The sequence below is a fragment of the Rhinolophus ferrumequinum genome, chromosome 16 (assembly GCF_004115265.2).
Source record: "Rhinolophus ferrumequinum isolate MPI-CBG mRhiFer1 chromosome 16, mRhiFer1_v1.p, whole genome shotgun sequence".
Lineage (NCBI taxonomy): Eukaryota > Metazoa > Chordata > Mammalia > Chiroptera > Rhinolophidae > Rhinolophus > Rhinolophus ferrumequinum.
Genome location: NC_046299.1, coordinates 538,342 through 560,603, shown reverse-complemented (window position 1 = coordinate 560,603; position 22,262 = coordinate 538,342). Strand labels below are relative to the sequence as shown.

General features: G+C 58.6%; 2 protein-coding genes across 3 annotated transcripts in view; one reads left to right on the top strand and one right to left on the bottom strand.

Moving 5' to 3' along the window:
* The window catches only part of INPP5A (inositol polyphosphate-5-phosphatase A), a 163,029-nt gene extending 144,713 nt beyond the window's left edge, over positions 1-18,316 (top strand). The window contains exons 12-16 of one of the 2 annotated variants that reach the window (XM_033130170.1): positions 3,223-3,296; positions 13,827-13,938; positions 15,822-15,890; positions 16,730-16,766; positions 16,906-18,316. In XM_033130170.1, the coding sequence (XP_032986061.1) occupies positions 3,223-3,296; positions 13,827-13,938; positions 15,822-15,890; positions 16,730-16,766; positions 16,906-16,955 (342 nt within the window). In that variant the 3' untranslated portion in view covers positions 16,956-18,316. Of the gene's footprint in view, positions 1-3,222; positions 3,297-13,826; positions 13,939-15,821; positions 15,891-16,729; positions 16,818-16,905 lie in introns of both variants that reach the window. The other variant, XM_033130172.1, reaches the window with a different exon arrangement.
* A 1,428-nt stretch (positions 18,317-19,744) lies between these two features.
* On the bottom strand, positions 19,745-21,047 carry NKX6-2 (NK6 homeobox 2). The gene is made up of 3 exons (XM_033130871.1): positions 20,613-21,047; positions 20,363-20,535; positions 19,745-20,157 (listed from the first exon to the last, which is right to left on the bottom strand). The coding sequence occupies exons 1-3, from the start codon at positions 21,016-21,018 to the stop codon at positions 19,903-19,905; spliced, it is 834 nt and encodes a 277-aa protein (XP_032986762.1). The 5' UTR covers positions 21,019-21,047; the 3' UTR covers positions 19,745-19,902.
* Between the last annotated feature and the right edge of the window lie 1,215 nt (positions 21,048-22,262).

Genomic DNA, 22,262 nt, shown 5'->3' with positions numbered 1-22,262 from the left:
ATTGGTTATCATGTTTGTGAAAAATCTCAAAGAGATACAAATTATCGTTTCAACAGAAATGCAACATAATTTCTAATGAGAAACATCTCACATGGTTCACTGCCGGCAGCAGTGCTCCCACCCCCATGGTTTGCGCAGGCCCTGGAGCCCCGGACACTGTCTCCATGCTGGTCCCACAGCCGGAGGGTCCCAGCTACCTGTCAGAGCCAGGCAGCAGGGACAAGTCGGCCCCCGGCAGCTAGGCTTGGGGTCTGATGGGCCGGTTTGGGGTTTATAAATAAACTGCAGCATGCAGGTTTGCATCTGTTTGTGTAGACATGGGCTTAACCTCTGCCTTCCCCCGGCTGGAAGGTCCCGGAAGGCAAAGAGCCGTCTGGTGTCATCCACGGCCTTTGCCAGCGTGTCCAGCATAGCCCCTCCCCGACCACCCTGGACTGGAACAAGTGCGTGTGGCATCGGAATGAGCTCCATGCTAACAGATGGGGAGGTCTCCCGACCCACAGGCGCTTAAGGAATCGTCTGCTCAGCTCGGACCTGCCGTCCTATGGTGGTGGGGCTGGTGTGTGAGAACGCGGCGGCAACCAACTGGACGGCGGGGGGGCCGCCATCAGCTCAGGTGCCATCAGCACCATCGTGCAGAGGACGGAGAGATGGTGGGGTGCCCACCAGAGTCACACCTGGGGAGGCGCTGAGGCAGCAGCAGGCTGAGGAAGCTGTCGAGGGTGGAGATCTGACTGGGGCTCCTGCGGCTGCGTGCGTGGCTGCAGCTGGGGCGTCGGGGCAGACCTGCTGTCCGCAGCCTTCTCTGGGGCTTGGTGCTGGGAGCAGCCATTGTGTTCCGAGCGTTTCCTTCACAGTGTGAGGAAGAGTCCTTGTAACTTGTGAAGCCGCATCCTGAGTATTTGTGTTGTGAGAGCCGGTGTCCTTGTCAGCTTTCTTATCTCCTGGAGGGCGGGCCCCACGTTCACGGTCACCTGCAAAGGCTCCTGCAGATGAAGGCCCACAGAGGACGGCCTACTGTCCCAGGTGCAAAACGCATAGGGGCACAACGCAAGTAGGATGGACCCTCCAGTTCACCAAATAATTGCATGATTGATATAAATTATAAAATGTTTAAAGTGAAAGGATCAGAAACATAAATGAATACCACAGCCCAAGAAAAAACAGGCAGAGTAGAAGCAGCACCTCCAGTGAGCAGCTCTGGGGCGGGTATGGGGCAGACGCGGCTGAAGGACGTGGGACCGGTGGCAGCGCTGAGGGGTGACCCCGGGTGGCACCATAGTTAACGGCCACGCAGTGCCATGTCTGGAAGGTTGACAACATGAGGCTGGAGCAGGATGCGTCCGTGGGAAACAGTGGGACATGAATGTAGAGAGAAGACAAAGGTACCTGAGGAAAGCGTCAGATGACCCTATGAGAATGACACTGGCCACAGGCTCCCCAGGCGGTGACAGAGGCCAGATGACAATGGAGGGATCTGATGGAAGAGCCGAGAACACACAGCCAACTCATCCTGCACAAACGCCGCCGACAAGTGAAATAAATCGCGTGTTACCCTCTGTGGATAGAGTGGCCCTGCCAGCAGACCCCCAGGGCCCCGGACGCTGCTCAGGAGCCGGCGAGAGGCAGCAGTGAGCACGCAGGCATCGGGTCCCAAACACACACAGTGTGTAGAGGCATCCTTCGTGGGCTGTGTGTGTGTGGCGGTGACGTGGCCATCGGATCCACGCTTCAGCCAACGCTGCAGGAGGTGACGAGCGTGCACGGGACTTACTCGCTGGAATGTTTCTTCTTTAGGAGTTAACTTTGGGAGAAATGAGACCTGGTGACTCTGGGTCGGGGGAGCACTCTCCCCAGTGCTTGAAGCGCAACATTGCTGTGACAGGGAGCTGCCCCCAGCACCTGGGCTGGGTGGCCCCTGCCTCCCGGGGTCGTCCCTTAGATGCCTGTTCTGGTCCCTTCCGGGAAGCCCAGCTGCTGACCTCAGGGCTGGCGGCTCCTCTGCTCATCGACCTGCTGAGGCCGCAGGCAGCCCACTCAGGACCCAGGGCCTGCTGTTCTCTCTGGTCCGGGACGGCTGGGAATTCAAGCTCGTATGATCTCAGTAAGATACGTGTTTGCAGGAGTGTGTGTGCACGTGTGTGTCTGCACGGGTACGTTTGTAAACACATGTAACTGCATGTGTAAGTCTCGGACCCGTGCAGACCCCACGTGCACCTCTCCCCTTGCCCAGCCCCACTGACAGGCTCAGCCCGAAGGGAGCTAGAGTTCCCCCCCACATGGAGGCAGCAAACCATTTGGTGCTGTGAAAGCCCAGCTGCCCTGTATCCCGTCCTCCCCTCCCTGCGCCCTCTTCGCCCCACACCCTCCCCCAGGCCAGGCAGGGCGTGAGGCTCTCCGTGTCAGGTGTCTATGAGGGTGTGTGTGAGGTCGAGTTCAGGCAGCTGTGTCTGAAACAGTCCCGTGTTTGCAAAAGCAGCTGTGGCTTACGTGTCCTGAAGCATGAATGTCATGAGCAGCTCCTGTCCCTGTGACTGACCTGCAGGGGACCAGCCCCGGGGTCGCTGGCCTGGTACAGGCGGGCTCAGTGGACAGGGCTGCAGGCAGGTGCTGAGACAGCAGCCTGGCACACAGGCACCTACTGTGTCACGGCACTGCCCACTGCATGCTTCGGGGATGACGGATGAGGTGGCAGCAAGGGGAGAGGCCACGTGTGGCTTTGAGGGGAGCCCCTGCATGATGCCCTACTTCCATCCAGCTATGAGGGGGACATAATTAATGAATGCGTCCTGAGGGTGAGTGTGGCCAGACGCTGCGGTGGCACCCCTTCCCCGGGGGCACCGTGCCCTGTGGGGCATGCAAACACGGGGCATTCTCTGTCAGCTTCCTAGACAAGGCCGACACTGCTTACTCTGACTTAGTCTGGGCAAAACAGGAGCCGTGTCCCCTCTGCGGGACACTGCCTTAGCATCAGGGCACTGCTGAGATGACACCCATGCCTGTGTGTTTGAGCAGAGCGAGGCAGCTGTGCGGCTGGTCGGCAATGGGCAGTGGGATACCCGCAGCCTCACAGGCGCAGGGCTGCAGGGCGCCCACAGCTCCCTCGGGTCACGACGGACGTGTTCCTGGGACATAGAAGGGCCACCACGCCCCCCAGAGACCTCTCGGTGCCTCCGGAGAGGCAAACCAGTGACTGTATTTTCTTCTGTTTCTTTTCTTCAGCTCCTGGAATTTGACAAAGAGCTGTGTGTCTTTAAGGACAGGCTGTATGAACTGGACATCTCGTTCCCTCCCAGGTAAGAAGCGCTGCTTGCGGGACGGCGGCGACTGTTCTGTCGGTGGGGCCGGTGCCCCCGTGCAAACCACTCCTGCCCTTCGGAGAGCAGCGGGTGGTTCTGTCTTCTTGTTATGAAAAAAGACACTTTGTCCAACGTGCAGAGTGGCGCCTTCTCAGATTTGTCTACTGGGGCCCACGCAGGCGGCTGTGTGTCTGGGTCTTCCTGGGACTCTCAGACCTGCCACAGTACAGGGTCTGGGTGCGTTTTTCATTCTGTTCGTGTCTTTCTCAGGCACACCAGCTTTTGCTGTGTTTTTCTCTGACGTTTATAGAATCTGGAAATCTGCGGCAATAACCGTCTCTCCCCTCTGACCTGCCTGGGGGAGGGGCGGCCCCCAACGGAGGCCCAGGGCCTCCAAGGGCTCTGGAGTCAACAGAGACAGGCCGTGGACAGGAGTGGCCTGTGGGGCGGGCCACCTTGGAGGCCTTGCTGGGCATTCTGGGGAGGGCGCGCTGGGGACACGGCTGTCCATCCCGGGACCCCTCCCCACCCTTCTCCTTTTCCAGGTCCCACGTAGAGATTCTTATCACTCGGGTGGAGATGAACCTGGGGCATGTTGGAGACGTCTAGAGTAGGTGTGGGGCTGAGGCGGAGAGCCTGAGAATGGGGCTTGTGTGCCGGGCCTGCACAGAGGTCAGAAGGGACAGCCCTGTATGGAGAACCTCACGGCCTTTCACGCTCTGCGAGGGTGACCCCTCGGTTCCTGTGCCACATTTCAGTGGTCGGACGTGTGAAGGCTGGAAGGGGCCTCCACCATCCCCTGGACGGGGAACATCCTGCAGCTCGTGGGCCTGGACCTGGGCCCCTCTGACCTCAGGGTCCAGGCTCTGGGCCAAAGGGCCGGGTACTCAGAGCTCAGGGTTGGTGCCCAGCCGGATGGTGTGAGTGTCAGGGGCCAGAGAAGCATAGGGTTGGTGCACAGGCTAACGTCTGGGTGCCGTGAGGAGCGAGTCGGCAGGAGGGGCGGCCGGGCAGTCGCCGCTGTCCAGTGTCCTAGCCGAGCGCGTTCCCTCACGGCTCTGATGCTGCTTTAAACATGCGAGAAGTGTACGTCCCAAACCATTTGGAAGCTGAAGACGTCCCCAGGGATTTGTTCAGGCTTCCGCTTCCTGTGGGTGGTTGACCAGGGATCCTGAAGGGTCTTCCTGATTTGAACAGACTCACAGATCTCTTCCTCTGCTTTGCTGAGCTGGCTGAGGAGGAAGTGGGCCCAGGAGCCACGGCGACCAGCACATGGCCCTGTGGACATGTGCGGACATGTGCTGGCATCTGCCTCTCAAGTTTTTTCCAAACCTTGTAGCCTTGAAAGTCACGTGGGCGCAGGGCACAGAAGATGCAGGCAGGACCTGGCCACACCAGGAGCCCACAGGGCCTCGTGGGCAGGGTGGACACGGGATAAGCCCGCCACTAACACTGGGCAGCACAGAACCCTCCTCATCCACACCTGGCCTGTCGTGCAGAAGGACAAGCCAGCTGTGGTCCCAGGCTGGTGGTCCCTAGGCGGCAGGTAGAGGAAGTGCAGGCCTCCTTGGGCAGGTGGCTGTGACCAGCTGTCCCCTACAATCCCACCCAGATGGGGGAGGAGCTTCAGAGAGCCGCCTGGGTGTTGACCATGGAAGTGCCTCCTGCCCAGCCCCCGGCTGCCCAGGGCACTTGGGACAGACCAGCCGAGTCTAAATCTCCATGGGATTTCATTGGTTCATGTGGTAGGAGAACGGCCCCCAGCGATGTCCCCACCCTCGTCCCAGAACCTGTGTGTGTCTCACGTGATGTGGCAAAAGGGACTTTGCCATGCGAGAGAGCCCTTACAGCAGGGAGTGTCCTGGCTCCCGGGACCTGTGTGACCCGTGGCCCTTCGTGGCGGAGCTTTGGGGCTGGAGGGAGGAGCTGTGTGGAACGGCTGACCGCTGCCTGCAGGCAAGGGTTGGGCAATTGATTTAGTTTCCAGATGTCTGCCCTTTAATTTGGATATCACACTGAAGTTTTCAGTGATGGACGTGTGAGGAGAAGAAAGGCACAGGTGTTCCAAACTGAGCCATCAGCTTTCAAGTTCAGGGGCCAGCTCATAGTAAGAACGACAGTCGACCTCTGAGCCCAGTCACAGCATAAGCCTGCTGTGCAAAACCCACCAAGTGCTGTGTCATCCACCCCCCACTGCCCGGCCGTCCACCCCCCACTGCCCGGCCGACCACCCTCCAGGTGGCTCCTTGGGCTAAGTCATGGGAGTAAAGAAGCTCTTGGTCCAGGGAGGAACCTTCCAGAACATTGGCACCCCGTCCTCTTCACAGACTCCTACCTGACCCGAATTCCCAGCATCCCCTCGCCAGGGGCACCAGGTCACCCCGTGGGAAAGGAGGCGGCGAGTCCACCCCCCACACCAGGGCCCAGTGCAGGAAACCCCAGAACGACTTTAGGGCACTCACCACCCACCTGGGGGGCTGGGCCCCACCACTGGGGCCTGAGACCAGACTGGGCATGCAGCCTGCCCAGCGGCACCACAGAGACCCCGTCCCACTGGGCCTGTCACCCTCCAGCGCCAGGATACCCCGTGCATGGGGGGGCCACCTGCGGTGCCCTGGAGCTGCTCCCTGCCAGCCCCAGGGCCACTCCTGCTGGGGGCTCGGGCAGAGGCCGGCCCCTGGGAAGAAGCATTCCCTGTGTCAGGGGCTGCGTCTTGTCACCCAGTGCCACCCTCAGCGTCTGTGAGGTTGCGTCTGTGCTCCCCACACTGCCAGGCTGCCAGCACTTCCTGAAAGGCTCTGAGGAAGCGCTTGAGAAGTGTGGGCCACCTCAGCTGTCGGCTGTCACACAGGACCACACCGTGGTGGCTTCCCTTGCAGTTAAATGGGGACTTGTGGGTGTGGCCATGAGGGCGGAGTCAGCGAAAGTCTGCCCTGGCTCCTGCCTTCTGTGCTTTTTGTCTTTGTCATTCAAGTGGTGAACATGTCGCACACTGGCTGAGCCATCCCGGTCCCTGTCCTGGGGGAGGGGAGCTTTCAGGTGCTCGCCGAGGGCCCCCCTTCATGATCGCACAGTGAGACGTTGTCCCCGAGTGCAGGGCAGTCGTGGGGGGGTTCTCAGTGCAGAGGGTGGGAGCGACCCCCACTGTGGTCCCCTTGGCTGCAAGCCTCGGCCAGTGGCACGCCGTGACAGTCCCCTCCCCAGAGACGTTTCATTAGCAGAAGGGTCCCGTAATGACAGTGACCGGAGCGTTTTTCTCCAGCAAAGTCATTTGTTACCGTTCTCCATGGACTAATAGAACGTCACTCCTAATGGGTTTTAACTTCTTGCTGTCTGTCATTTTGCTAGAAAAGGTGCTAATATCTCAGACGTTTATAGAGCCTTCGACTCTTGTCCTCACCTGCAGCCACAGCCAAGTGAGTGTAGCACCTTCACTAGGGACAGCTGTGAAGCTGGCCGGGTGGCAGTCGGGAAGCAGAGCGTGCCACCTAGCCAGGCTCGAGTGGGAGAGCAGAAAGGTCACTGGACAGACCCAGGCTGCACCTGCCACTGCCACAGGGGCCTTTCCAGGCCCCACCCCACTCCGAGGTGGCGCCTGCCAGCCCCACCCGGAGTGCCTCTGAGGCCACAGGGTATTCCCATGTGCTCCCCACGTAAAGAGCTCTACGTGTGCTCAGTGACTGGTGGGCAGCGTGGTGTTGGCACAGCTCCGCCCACTCTGGGTTCTCTGTGAAACCGCCGGCTTTGAGCTGGCCCAGGATTTGCCATAATGTTGGTTGTCTGAAGTGAACATCGGTAACAATAAGCTTTCATCACACTGTGTTGTCGGGCTCTTAGCCCCCTGGTGCCCAGGACCCACAGAGGGACAGGTGGCCCTGCCCACCCTCCCTACCCCCTCTGGCCCAGCGTCCACTCACAGCTTCTGCCTCTGGACCCAGATTTGGGCCATTCAAAGCCGATGACGGAGCCCTGCCGCCCAGCTGTGGGTGCAATGATTTGGAACTGGAACAGCCATGCCTCTGTCTTATGCATCCTAGCCAGGCGGGAATTTCTAATTTATAGTTTAATTTTGAGAGTTGTTGTCATTCATTTTCAGATAAAGAGACTGAGGTATAAAGCTAAGGTGGTGGTTCAGCTGCTTTTCCACTAACGTGGCGGCAGCCCTAGATATTCCCACAAGCCCACGCAACACAGGGGTGGGGAGCGTGGTGGGTTCCGGAACGCAGTCCCGTGAGGGCATGATTTCCTCCCCAGGCGCCGAGCATTCCGGCCTAGACCCTGCCCACAGCACACCCCTCCCACTCCCCCAGGACAGCCCCTCCGAAACCTCCTTCCCTGAAGCCAGAGAACTCATGATCCCCAAGAAGTCACCCTACATCAGAGACGGGCCCCCCTTCCTACCATCACACTGGACTGTCAGCCATGGAGGCCGACGTTCCCTGGGCTGGTCACCACCTCATTCCCACAACCTCCAGTGCTCTGGCCACTGCTGACCAGGGCTTTTTTTTCCATATTTATTTGTGATGAAGATGACAGCTGTCTATCATGTCACTGCAATTGGGCTCACTTCAAAATATAGCAAAGTATTTGTGGAAATGACTGAATCTTTCTGCTTACGAAAAGAAAAACCATGTCCCACCACTGAAGTGGCTGGCACTGACCGTCACTTTGGAGACGAATCCCAGGGAGCAGCAACTCTAGCCATTTGGTCCCAGGACCACATATACTCTTGGAAAAACGGGGGAACCCAAAGGGCTTTTCTCTGTGGGTTATATCTATTGATAGTTACCATGATTTTAAAATATTTATTCACTCACTTTTAAATGGCAGTAAGAAACCATTACATGTTAACATAAATAACACTTTTATGAAAAAAAAACTGTTGCCCAATCAAAAACGAGAAGAGTGGCATGGTTTCACTTTTAAAAGAACTTTCTTAAAGTTCAGCTTACTGGACGGCGGGCGGAATCTCGTATCTGCTTCACATCTGGCCTGGAAAGGGGGCTCCAGCAGCCTTGTCAGACCACATGGGTGCGCCTTGGGGAACGACGTCTCCTGAGAATTCAGCTGCTATAAGGATCTGAGACCATGCCAGTGCCTGGGCGTTCTTTCCCTTGGGAGGGTCTTTTGCTCATGTGCATGACGGGTGCTGTCACGCCGATCGTCAGAAACCCTGAATTGCCAAGTTGTGCAGATGTCCCGGAGGCACCTGTTTCTCGCAGTGTCAGTGGCTCCCCCTCAGGACCTGAGCTCTGCAGAGGACTGGCTGTGGTGGGAAGTCATCAGACTCATGGAGGATACAAGTTCACCAAAATTCTCGTTTTTCCTGAAAGCTTGAACTTGGTCATTGGCAACAAATACTGTTGGTTGTTTCCCTGGAGAGGCAGGTTCCTCGTCCCTTCTTGAGGAAACGCCTGTTACACATCTGAGTCTGAGCGGCCATGTCTGCCTGCCTTTCTAGTGAAAACAGTGTTCTGTGAAAACAAGCTGAAAGGGCAGGGGCTCCACCGCACGCGGCACGGCCACACTGCTCGCTGTCTGGCAGAATGTTCCCCACTGCGTCCCAAGTACCATGTCTGCCAGGCTCGGAAGTCAATGGTGGTTTGTGCTGCTGCGCCCAAGCGCTCTGAAGGAGAACACCTCTGTCTGAGCGCGGGCGACTTGGAAGAACAGGACGACCACCAAAGCCGCTGGTTCCTGCTGAGGCCACACCCATCAGTGCCACCTCAACACTGGGACGCTCTCCAAGAGCATCTGAGTGTGATTATGAGCAGAGTGTTTACCTTCTGGACCCCTGAACGGGTGTCAGGGACTTAGGCAAGACCACACCACACCAAAAACTAGCCCTAAGCTGGAAACGACCAAAAGGCCCTCACGGCAGGGCGGGTTTTTGCTTCTGTCACAGCACAGTGAGTGGCAGTGAACAGCTGCTTCACACGGTCCATGAACAAACATACGTCTGTGTGCACGAAGGAAGCTGCTTGGTTGTGTTGGTGTGCTGGTCGGTCACTGTGAGGGCGAGACTGGTGGGTGGAGTCACGACCCTTGACCATCCTGGCGGCGGTGGAAGGACCTGGGTTGCTGGCTGTGGGCCGGGGTTTCCTTGGTGTGGCGTCAGGCAAGGGGACGGTGGGCACACGTCCATGGTGCTGTGGTCTCTCCCTGGTGTGGATCATACTTTAACTTGAAGTTGACCAGAAGGACAGAAACATGTTAAGACCTGGATGCACCCGTGAGAACTTCTCGAAGTGTTTAATTCTTTCCGAGTAAATCCTATGGGGAGGGTCACCGCCACACGGTCCAGGGAAGAGTCGCTGCCATGGGAGAGCTGTGTTTACTGAACAGATGTGTTACAGGGAAGATCAAGTTCCAGCTTTTGAAAAAGACGAACGTATCCAACACAGGGACGACTCACAGCAGTCTGGCCGGAGGATGCTGTGTCTTCACCGGATATGAGTATTTTTAAATTAAGATTAGGAGGCTCTTCTCAAATGTCTCTGTGGATCATGATTTGAAGTTCCGTATCTGTCATAACATTTGCAAAACTGTAGAGTTCATGCAGGAAGGATGAGCTGTCCACTGTTTGCCAGGCCAGGTGCTTAGGGAGGGAGTGGGGATGGCCGCTGTCCGGCTGTGCCTGAGCCCTGGTTGGACCCGGCTTCCGGGATGCTCAGGCACCAGAAAACCTGCAGGCCCTCCGCCCGGCACCCGCCGGCACCCGCCTCTACAGCACCTGCTTTCTGCTGCTACATTGTTGCACTTCATAGTTCCACTATGACCTCGTTTCCTGTTCAGTTATTTCTTTGATTTTAGTTGTTTCTTTCCTAGGAATTTCATTTACAGCCAGTGTTTTTGAAACCAAGACTCTGAGGCCCCCATTGTATACGGAGTCCTCAGGGCTCATGTGAACCGGGAGACAATCTCAGGTGACACACACCACCATGTGCACGTGCCCACACCATTTTTCTCTGTAGCTCAGTAAGTCGGGCTCGATGCGGGGGTCACCGTGTCTGCCGTCACTACACAGGGCTGGTATCTGGAGACAGTAGCTCCCTTACCAGGAGAGAACTGAGGGTCCTGTCCTCACACCTGCCCTGAGAGGTGCAGGCAACACCCCCACTTCTCCGTCGGCACTTTCAGCAGATGTGGAGCTGTTCCTGGTGCGGCTGGTTCAGGAAGGCCCCCGCCCCGCCCCTCTGAGTTTCCTCCTGAGACTGGCCAGCCCGGAGCACAGCAGGGCTTTGTGTTGTCAGTGTGCCTTGGTGACACCACCCGCCGGCCCAGGCTGCTCAGATGGAGACCTGAGTTTGTCAGTAGGGCCAGTCTCCTGCCCACATCCTGAGGTAGGAGCCCGGAGGGGGGACAGGGAGGAAAGGGGCGTGGCCTCCAGGACAGGGGGGCGATTGTTAGCTTTATCACATGCCCCCCTTAAGGTGGTTACTCCCCAACCACGCGGGCACTGGAGGGCGGCTTGTCCTGCATCCCCACCCTGTGCAGGGTTTGCTTTCAGATAAGTCTGCATGCACAGCAAGCACCATATTAATCAGTGTCAGCCCCTGAGCGACCCGGCCCCAGACTCACCTGGGCCTTGCTGGCCCATCCAGACTTGGCCCTGGGACCCTGGGAGTGGCCGGGGACCCTTGGGCTGTGCGGGTGAGGGCGTGGCCACCGCTCCAGGCTCTTCTGTTCCTTATCACCAGAGCCACTGTCCCAGCCGTGAGGACTGGTCAGGCCCTGGCTGTGGACAGAGCAGAGGCAGGCCCGGTGCTCTGGTGGCTCCACGGTACGTGTGGGGACATCACCTACAGACTTATTTAAACGTCACCTTTTGTGTGCTGTTCAGACCGAGACCCAGGATTTACACTGAGCCTCTGCCCTTGGGCACACCCCCTTGGCGATGGGTGGACGTCATGGTGCCACCCCAGACAGGACCCCAGACAGCAGGCACTTTCTGGGAGGAGAAGTTTCTGTAGCAGAAGCAATGTCATAGGTACAACTGAGTAGAAATGGTTTCTGAGGCAGGTGGATTCAACCCTGTCTGTCCAGGCTGCATCTCCGAGCTGTGCTTTCCAGCTAGGCCTCCTGTGTGGCTGCATACCTGTCCCTCATCTGAAGCCGCTGAGACGGCACAGCTGGGGCCAGGGAGCCACTTGGTGACTTGCCACCTCACAGGGTCGTGATAGAATGTTCTGGAGTGGGCAGGAAGCAGCTGACTCACAGAGGCCGCTAGTCAGCGCTGGCCTGCCGGGCTGCGGGCAGCAGACTCGCTTGTCACCAGGGCGTCCAGGGTTGGCCGCAGACTTCCTCCTGAGTAAACTTGACCCTCGGCCGCTTCCCAGCAAAGACCCTCCCACTCCCACACAACCTTCAGAGACCAGCTAGCAGTGGGCTCAGCCTCAGGATGTTCTGAGCTGTGGCCTCAGCCTTGCTGGCAGCTTCACTCCTGAACTTTGACCTCAGCTGGGGGGTGTTGCTCCAGAGTGACTCAGCACGTTGTCCTTTGGAAACAGTCAGACGGTGTGGGTCCCGCTGCAGGGAGCCCACTACCCCGACGCAGCGCCTCCCCCAGGCCCCAGATTGGACGATGTGTGGCAGGCAGGGCCGATTCCCGCCAGGCAAGTGTCCTTCACCGTCCCAGGTGGGCTCCACTGAGACGTCTGTCATTTAAATGTCTGGAGACGGGCCGGGCGCTGGCCGCCACTTTCCCTGAGAAGAAGCTTGTGGGGCAGCTGGTATTCTGTCCTTTAAAAGTAAGTGGTGCTAGAAGTGGGAACATGTAGCTCTGGATTTTAACCACGTTTGCTGCTTTGGGTCTTTAATCAAGTAAAACAGCAGCTCCCTGCGTGGAGCTGGGGGTCACCTCAGGGTTCTGGTGAACGTGTGTGGGACCTGCTGCCGAACTGGAAAGGCTGGGCCTGCTGATTCCGCAAAAACGAGAAGTACGAATCCCGACCGCGTGTTAGGTGGTCGGGGCACAAGGACACCATGGGTCTCAGGCCACAAAGAGCGACAAGGTGACCAGGCACCCACGACAGCAACAGCCCCAAGAGCCAATGACATTCTTGTCTTGCAGCTAAAGCAGGAAAACTTCATAGAGAGTCAGGTGCCATTCACAGCAAGACCATATGGAATTAACCTACAAAACACATTAGACTTTTGCAAGAAGAAATTTTAGACAATCAAAGGTTGTACAAGATGTACCACAAGTAAGGAGACGCACCACCCTGGGGACATACCACACTATGACATGTGGGGACTCACCACACTGGGAACACACCACACCGGGGACACACCACACAGGGGACACACCACACTGGGGACACACCACACTACCACACTGTGACGTGGGGACACACCACACTGGGGACACACCACACTACCACACTGTGACGTGGGGACACACCACACTGGGGACACACCACACTACCACACTGTGACGTGGGGACACACCATACTAGGGACACACTGAGCACAGCTTAGATTCTCCCCAAAGCCGGGTCATTCTAGGGTAAGTCCATTTACTGTGACTTCAGTACAAGCCCTATCAGAGTAACCACTGGGAGGGGTTAGCAGTTTTAAATGGATGACGGGCAGGCCCACTGGGCAATGCAGAGCCCAGAGGCAGGACTGTCTGGTGAGTTTCAGAAATAGGAGGAAGCTGCCTGCAGGGGGACAAGCATGAGGGTCCTCGGACAGGTGGGTGGCCACAGGACACTGTGGACAAGTGGCCAGTACTGAGGGATAACCAGCAGGTCCGTGGGACCATGCGGATATGCTCCACTGGTGGTCACAGAGCAGGCCTGGGGCTGGTGGCACCCCCACGTGCTCTCACCCACGTTTGAGTCACTTGCCGATCAGCGCTTGGCTGGTGGCTCCATTCCTCAGGAAGCCCCCAGGCCTCTCCCTGTGGCCTAGAAGGTCAGCGGGCTGGAAGAACAGGGCCTGTGGCCAGAGCAGGGATGGTTTCACACTCTGCCACGACGATGACCTCAGGCCATGGCTTGGCCTTCTGGACACGTCCTGAGATGAGAACTGAGGTGGGAGCAGGTTGTGGGGACGAGGATGTGTGGCCAGGTTGGGCCCCAGCTGTCCCCGGGCTCCCTCTCGGAGGCACATGAGACTTCTGGGGTGCAGCCCCTCAACAAAGTCCCAGGCTGACTCCCTGGGGTGCAGGTGGGGAAGGAGACCCCACTGAGCCGGGCACGGCTGCGTCACGGGGCACGGCTGCGTCACCGGGGCAGGTGAGGACCGGACGCCGTTTTTTTCCTGTGCAGGTTTTCATTGTATTTTAGTCTGTGTCCAAAAATAAAAGCAAAGTTTAATAGATGATCCTATTCTTTTAAAAGAATTATGAGTTTGCCTTTACATTCTAGAAACTTCCGTATGAGTTTTCTTTCCCAGGCCAGCACTGGCCGTCCTAATGGGCAGGAAAGGAACCCACACAGCCCTCCCCTTGGGATGTGGAGGAGGGGTCGGATGGAGGTGGGCACTGGGCAGCGCTGACCGGCCTGGGTCCTGTCTCCCCAGCTACCCATACAGCGAGGACTCGAGCCAGGGGAAGCAGTACATGAACACCCGCTGCCCGGCCTGGTGCGACCGCGTCCTCATGTCCCCGTCCGCCAAGGAGCTGATTCTGAGGGTAAGTGGCAGTCCGCCTGGCACCGGCTGAGCAGGGGAGACCCAGAGTGCCAGGGCCAGTTGGGGAGGCCACTGGGCTGGCATCCATGTCTCTGTTGACCCCAGGATGAGCCCTCACTTTGGGGCTCAGGCTTAAAGGGGCTGCGGACGAGCCAGTGTCTGTGTGAACTTAGAACGTGCCTGAATGGTCACGGGGCTTCACTCAGCGGTGGGTCATTCTGTCCTTGAGCTGCACGGTGTGGTGTCTGGCTACTTGCTTAAGCTGCAGACAGCCAGGTTCACATCTGGGCTCTGTGAGTCACAAAGGAATGGGCCGAGCGTTCCAGTGTCGGGAAATTTTCAGGTTTCCTGTAGCCTCTTGAATTTCCAGGGTTTTTCAAGTCCCACATTTTAACACAGGAAAAGTGTTTTCAAAAGAACCAATATCTGAATTGGTTTTATCAACCCAATATAATAATGAAGAAACATAGTAATGAAACGCACTGGTTCAAATGAAGCAGCAGATGGCCTCTGCGTGAGACGTGGGCAGCAGGACAGAGGAGGCAGGAGGCCCTGGTGACCCCCCAACCCCAGGCCATCCTCAGATCTCAGCTGAGTCTGCTTTAGGCTCCAGTTGCTCTCCTCGCAGCCCTCTGGGCTGCACTGAGGGGTCCTGTCCAGAACCTGGGCCTCACCCCCTGGTGAGAAGGCTGGCCAGCCCCCGCTGTCTCCACGCTGCATCCAGGGCTCTAGGCAGCTCAGTAGGAGAGAGCGCTTTAGACGTCTACATTCATTCACATTTTCTCCGGTTTGGGGAACTGAGATTTGATGGTGCAGACATGATGAGGACAGAGCCGAGCCGTGTGTCCCTTCCTGGGCAGAAGTGCCCGCAGACCCTCCCCTGGGAAGTGCCAGGCGGGCGTTACAGGCCACAGATTCGCCAAGCAGCTTCGGCGGCATCATCCATCATGCCACGCTCGGTTTCCTTGTCATCATGTCCCGTCTGCTTCCCCGCCCGAGGACGGCGACGGAGGTGGCTGCCCGCGGTGCTGCCTGGAGGCGCGGTGATGAACGCTCAGCCAGGTGTGCGCCCGCAGCCATTTGTTTGTCTCGAGATTATGCAGTTGCAAATGCACGATTTTATGCTGCCTTTGTAAATTACCACGCCGCATTTGATGAATGTCCCCACTTCCGGGCGGCGTTGCGCTCACACACGGGGTGCAGAGGTTATGTTTTTACACCTCCTGGCAGGCGACCACGCTGGAAAGTAAATCTGACCTTAAGCTTCCTACTGCATTAAAGATAATTCAGTTTTAACTTTATGGTCTCAGACGCTTCAGCTGCGGATGTAAAATTCCGGCCCCGTCGGAGCCGACTGACTGCCAGGAACAGGCCGGGACCATCGCACCCCCAACAAAGGCGTCAGCCAGGCGCAGGCGGCATGCGCACAGTCCGCTGGCGCTGCGGATTCAGTGGTGTCTGTCCTCATTTGGACAGAGCTCTGGGTGCATAGAGCCCGCGTCACACACGAGTGTAAATGGGGGACTGGGCTGGACGCACCTGCTGCTCCAGGGGCAAACGTGAAAAGAAACTTCACGGTTCCACTCACCGTAATGAGCGTGGGGCGCTGTGTCTCCCCAGAAGTCCAGGGCGCGTGCCAGAGGAGAGCTTGGGGGTTGTCACCCTGACTCGCCCACATCGCCACCCTTCCAGAGGCAGGAGCCCTCTGGACCAGGAGAGCCTGCGGCCCAGGCCCGGACGTGCTGCCAGGACCTCTGCCCACCGGCCAGCGCGCTCTGTCCTAGGGTGGGTGGCGTTTGGCTCACTCGCAGGCACTGTCACCTCTCTGCTCCCTGAGGAAACCATTCCTGCCTCCCACACTTTCTCTCTGTTTGCTTTTCCCAGTCGGAGAGCGAGGACAAGGTTGTCACCTACGACCACATCGGCCCTAATGTCTGCATGGGAGACCACAAGGTGATGGACCTGGCGGTGGCCGGGGCGGGGGTCCAGGGGCGGGGCCCGGGGCGGGGCCCGGGGGCAGGCGGGGGCGGGGCCCGGGGGCAGGCGGGGGCGGGGCTGGCTGCTCTCTGTCTGCGCGTTCTGGCTTCACAGAAGAGGCCAACTTGTCTGTTTTCATTGGATTTTCGTAAAATACCGGGAGGTAGATGGGTAGGTAGAGCAGAAATGACTGGTCACAATGGAATAAAGTACAATTTTACTATTTGTAAAAAATACTGTCTACAGCTGATTCTCTCTGTAGGCCGTTTCTCGAGCGTGCGTTTGAAATACTTCATTGTCCTTATGCCGAGCACGCTTGTCAGCAGCGCAGTGGTGAAGGGCTGTTCCCGGCCAGCGCTTCAGGGAGAAGCACCGCACCTTGGGATGGGGCTGACTCTGTGCAAGTCGCTGTCCCCAGCCATCCTTCCTGAGGGGCTGTGCTGGGCGACAGGTGGCGACCCCCCCACCAAATCAGGACGGATGTTTTCCCACTTTAAAGTCCGGTGGGCCCGACCACTGGGTGTGTCATCCTAAGACGCAGCTCCCACACTGCTGGCCGGCGGGAACAAGCCAGAGGATGGGCACTCTGTCCCCCCATTATCGGGGGTGTATTCAGTCTTTAAGTCTGTTTTTACGTGAGTTTTTGCCTGGAAATACTATCTCTTTAAAAACACAAAGGCACTTTGCCAGGGCCACTGGTGGCACAGCCCGGCCATTCCACATGACGTGGGCTCAGTGCCCAAGGGACGCGCCCTTTGCTGACGCGGTCGGTGGCTCCCTGCCTGGTTCTGACGCCCCTTCTTCTCCCGCTGCAGCCCGTGTTCCTGGCCTTCCGTATGACGCCCGGGGCAGGTAAAGGTCACACACATGTGCCCAAGTGTTGTGTCGTGCAGTGACGTGGTGGTAAATATGACTCCTTCCCTTGAGTTGACCTTTCCTGAGCTTTTCCCGGTGTGTTTGTCCCTTTAACAAACCACTGATTCCACGGCAGGGAAGAGGTGCCAGCGACACGAGAGGACCCCGCGCGAGCCCTGCCTGTAGCCGCGCAGCAGATGGAAGTCGCCGTCTCTTGAAGTCCACACTCAACAGCTGCATCGAGAAACCCGCCGAGCGCCACCCGCTAGACGGCCGGCCCCACACTTCGCTTCAGCCTCCGGACCTTCCGGAGGAGCGTCACATACCTCACCGTCTTGTCTGTTCATGTGACATTAAGTAGAAATATTGGTTTTTTTTTAATAAGTCACAGTCCTGTTGCCAAAACTCTAATAGACAGCAAAGAGACTCTGTATTTTACATTCACAGTTTTCAATTTTAATCATCGTCAGCGTGGAAGAGCTTCCCCACAGGTGTCAAACGTCCCCTCTGCCAGCTGGAGGTGTGCCCAGGGCAGGGAGACGGCGGGGGCTCTGGGCTGACTCAGGCAGTGTGGTCACTGGTAGGACGCCGAGGGGGCCCCTCGACTCACTCCCGATGGTCCCCCCTTCCGTGTTATTTACTCTACTGCCATGTTACATGGCTTTTGAATCACACTGCAGCTGCTTTCCATTTTTATATATAAATATATATAAATATATACTTTTTAAAATAATTTATAAATCTTACCAAAACTTATGCTAAATCTACTTTCCAGTATGAGTGCTCAAGAGTGTCATATCAGTAGGTAAAATTGGAGTCAGGACGTCGCACGCAGATCCACGACACAGGTGACATGGCCTGCCCCCGGGCATCATGGGCACGCCGACTGGAGCACGCCCACTGCACTAGCAGCTTGCCACACCCCTGCCTCCGGTGTAATATTAAGAATTCAATGTGAAGTTATAGCTAGCTTGGGTGTACCTTTTACCAATTTTGTAAACTGTTTTGTCTGTCTTTTGTTACTGTTCTACGGTGCCAAGTATTCTACATAAAACAATAATACTATGGGAGAAGTACAAGTAGCCTAGTCTGCTTCCAGTAGAAACCGCTGTTAACATGGGCTGTATATAAAACATTCAGACGAACAACTGTAAATTTCCTGGGTTGCTCAGCTGTAAACGCCCCGTGTAATAACCTGGCTGCAAGCGTTTTCCAGCACTGAGCACAGCACTACGAGGTGACGGCAAAGCCTGTGGATGAAACACAAGCGTCTGTTTTATTGATTTGCTTCAGAACACTACAGAATCCCTGGGCGGGGTGAGGCTGCAGGTCCATGCTCGTTCTTACACAGATCACTACCAGTGCGAGTCATTTGGTGTCCGCTTGACAAGCCGATCGGGCTCTGGGTCAGTGCTGCCGTCACTCTGCTCTGCCCACCGGCCACACGGTGATTCTGGTTAACGGGGTTCCAGCTGTTGGTCACTGTGGAGGCCTTTAGAAATGACCGCTCCAGTTCCTAAGCAATAAAATTGATCATGGTGAAAACAGTCGGCTTCGCTTTGTTTCTCTTGCTTCCTGTGTCCCGTCCCCTTTGAGAGGCTGAGGAGCAGGACTCTGCCCCTTCGTAGCCCCTTTCAGATCAAGTTCATTCCAAATCCCAGAATTTCATTCTATGACGAGCCTAAGCCATTTAGCTGAGAGCAGAAAAATAATCTTTTGACTGTTTTACTGTGATGGCAGTGATGGGATTTACCCCTCAGCATTTTGAAATGAGATTATGTAAATGTGCTGCTTCCCTCAAAACTTTAAAGCTGCACATCCTTCTGCTCTCAGCTCGGGCTGAGAAGAGCCCCTCACAGAGATAAAAAATTTTAATAGTGCTCCTTTGAAAACCAGCCAGTGGTTCAGAAGGAATGTCTGTTTTTTAATAAATTGATGGGGCAGCCATGTGGCAAAAAAACACAAAAAACAGCCTTTTATGTTTCTCTTTAACATTTTCAGAACCACGTGCCAAGAGAAATCTTGTAATAATATAATCATTTGTATTTAATTTTAAATTAAAACAACACTTATGCCCATTAAGATGCAATGCGCGCGGAGCCTGGGCCACAGAGCGTCTGGCTCAGAGGATGGTCTTTTGTTAACCGGACCGAAGTCAGGGTGGTGGTAACGACCAACCCTTGGAACCCGCGAGCCGGCAGCCAGGAGGGCTTCCCGGGGTTGTGTCGGGCCGGGGCCCAGTCCTGCTGACTTCACAAAGGGCGCCAGGGCCGCGCTGAGGGGACTGCGCTGTCCCCGCGGGCAGAGTCTCTTGGATTTCTCTTCGTAGTCCCAGTTTGAATTTAACAGAGCTTTCTACTGCTGAAAAATCTATAAAATGGTAGCTAAAGGACGATGGCGCAGACGAATTTAAAACCCAACTTGTTTCACCTGATGTGAGTTCAGCACGTTACTTCCAGATACTCAGCTGCTACGGCTAATGCGTGAGTATCCGAGCAAAACACTCCGCAGGCTTGGAGGGAGCGGGGTGTGCGGGTCACCTGCCCTTCCAGGCCCCCAACTGTGTTTAAACTGTGTTTAAATCCGCCCCAAACCTCCGCCCTCGGAGCCAGCACAACTCGAGCCCCGCAGACCCGGGGAGGGGAGGACGGACCTGCGAACGCGCGTCTCACCTGCCGGCGCCCCGCTCCGTCCCAGCTCCTCGCGGCTCTCCCTGCGCCGAGGCTGCCCTTCCGCGCGCCGGGCCATCGCTGTCCCCTGGCAGCGTCCTCACCGAGGCGCTGGCAGCCGGGGCTGGGCTCCAACTCGCCTGCCGCCGAGCCCGACCCGCGCAGGACCCAGGCGCCCCTCGGGCCGTAGGCGCGGGCCCCGCGGGCGACGAAGTGGGCCCGGAAAGGGGACAGGGAGGGCGCCGCGCCCCCGGTTTTCCAAGAGGAAGAAATACGCGGTGCAGCCGGGAGCCGCAGCTCCGACGGGACGTGTTAAATAATTTATTGATGATACAAAGTGATTCGCCCAGGACGAGCCCACGCCGGGCCGCTTTATAACTTATTCTGTAAAAATATATATACACATCCGGCTGGGGGGCGCCGGTCGCGCCCCAACCCGGGTCGCTCCGGCGTTGCGCGCGGCCTCACAAGGCGTCCGCCGCGCCGCCGCCGCACGGGCTGACTAGCGCCAAGTTCGAGGGTTTGTGCTTCTTGAGCAGCCGCGTGATCTTCTCGTCGTCCGAGTTGGGGTCCAGGGGCCGGTTGTACTCGTCGTCGTCCTCCGCGTCGGAGCCGCCCGCCTTCAGCTTCTCGGCGTCCGAGTCCTGCTTCTTCTTTGCCGACGCCATCTCCGCCGCGTGCCGCTTGCGCCACTTGGTCCGGCGGTTCTGGAACCACACCTGGGGGTGGAGGCCGACATCAGGCGGCGCGTCCCCTGGACCAGCTCCTCGGTTCTCACCCCACCCCCCGCACCCCCGGCCGCAGGGCAGCCGTGCCTCCCGGGGTGGGGACGCGGCCGCTCGCGGACCGTTCGCAGGACGCGGGCGGGCAGGGCTGCCTGGCGCAGCGGGACCCGCGAAAGGCCGCCCGGGCCCGCCGCCTCACCTTGACTTGGCTTTCGGTCATGCCCAGGGAGTAGGCGAGGCGCGCGCGCTCCGGGCCCGCCAGGTATTTGGTCTGTTCGAAGGTCTTCTCCAGCGCGAAGATCTGCTGGCCCGAGAAGGTCGGCCTTGAGTGCTTCTTCTTGCCGTCCTTGTCCAGGACTCCGCCGGCCTGGGCTGCAGAAGAGGGCGGGTGAGTGCGGCCGACGGCCCCGCGCCCCCGCCCCGTGACGCCTCCCGCGCGCGCTACTCACCCGGGCCGGCCAGGCGCGGGTCCCTCCAGGGTGAGCCCTGCACCACGCCAGGCCAGAAGATGGGCGGGCGCCCCGGCAGCTCGGCCAGCGGCTTGGGGTAGCCGCGCGCCACGGCGGCTGCGGGCCCGAAGTAGACGCCGGCCGACGAGGCGAGCCCGTTGAGACGTGGCAGGCCGCCCAGGAGGCCGCCTCCCGCCGCGCCCACGGGCCGCCCCAGGATGTCGCTGATGCCGTGCGGGGTGCCGAGAGGCAGCTGCGCGCCCAGGCCGCCCAGCGCGGGCGCCTTGAAGCCGGCCGGACCTTGCAGCGCGTACGGGAACAGCGACGTCTTCATCTCGGCCATGTTGTGCAGCGCGGCCAGCGGCGCGCTGCTCAGCACGAACGCGCCCGGGCGGTTAGCGTCCATGGGCGCCGCCGCCGCCGGCCCGGGCGCCCATCCGGCCCGGGAAGTTCGTGCGCGGCCCGGGCGGGCGCCGCTGCAGCGGGGCGCGGGTGGGCGCCGACGGCCCCGGAGGGCGGGCGCGCGCGGGGCGGCTCGGGCCGGGCCGGCGGCGGCGCGGGACGGCGAACGCGGGCGGCGGCTCCGGGGTCGGTCGGAGCGGTGTCGCGCGGGCCGGACGCGCTGATAACCGCGGGGCCCCGGCGCGGCGCGCGCGCTGATTGGCTGCCGGCGCCCGCGGCCCGGCCATTGGCCAGCGCCCCGCCCGCCGCGCGCCCCCGCCGGCCGTGCACTCCATGAAGGGCCCATTAGCGCGGCAGGTGCCTTCCGGGCTGTAAATTTGCCCGATTTATCTCCCCTGGGACGAAATAAATCCCGTTGGATGGGAGTTTAGTTAGGCAAAGGTTTTAATGGGAAATCAGGAAAAAATACGAGAGCATATATTATCCCCTGAAAGAATGCAGATTTGAGGATACACTCGGCACGCTCCGTGCCCCATTAGGTGAAGCGCCCCGCCCCGGGCGGGCGCGGGGACCCCGCCGGCGCCCTCGTGGAGAACGGCCAACGCCCCACCCCGCGGCTCTCCAGCCGCCCCGCACTCAGGTTGGGTAGACCGCAAACATTTTCGGGGCGCACTCTCAGGGACGCAAATGGACGGAGGAAGTCGGACCTCAGAGTCCAGGGGCCGAATGGCCAGAGTTGGCCCTCGCGAATCTGCTCTGGTCTTTACAGCTGGCGCGGTGGTGAGGCCTTTCCTGGGGCCACACGCTAGGCCACGGACTCGCGCGCGCTGCCGGCCGGTTCCCCGTTCCTTCTCAGCTTGCGGGACTGTCCTTTGCTGGGTCCGACCGCTAGGACGGTCGGGGCCTCCCGGGAGGGTGTTTCCCGGTCACGAAGTCGCAGCTCGGTTCCCGGGAGGCAACCTGAGCCCCGAGCTTTGACTTGGGCCCCGCCACCGAGCCCAGGACTTTCTTGTGAGCGCAGCCCGATCGGGGAGAACGCGGATCCCCGTAGGCTCAGAACCCCGAAGCCCACCGTGTCCAAGGCCTCTACGTGGGTGCGCGTGTTAAGCGCAGTGGGCTTAAAGAAGTTTGGCCTTTAGACGGGCAGATGGGGCCCATCGTGTCCTCTTTGGGTACAAAAAGCCCCCACCCCGCAGAATTGCTGTAGGGTTCAAGATCGCCGTGGGCTTTGAACAGCGGCGGAGAGCC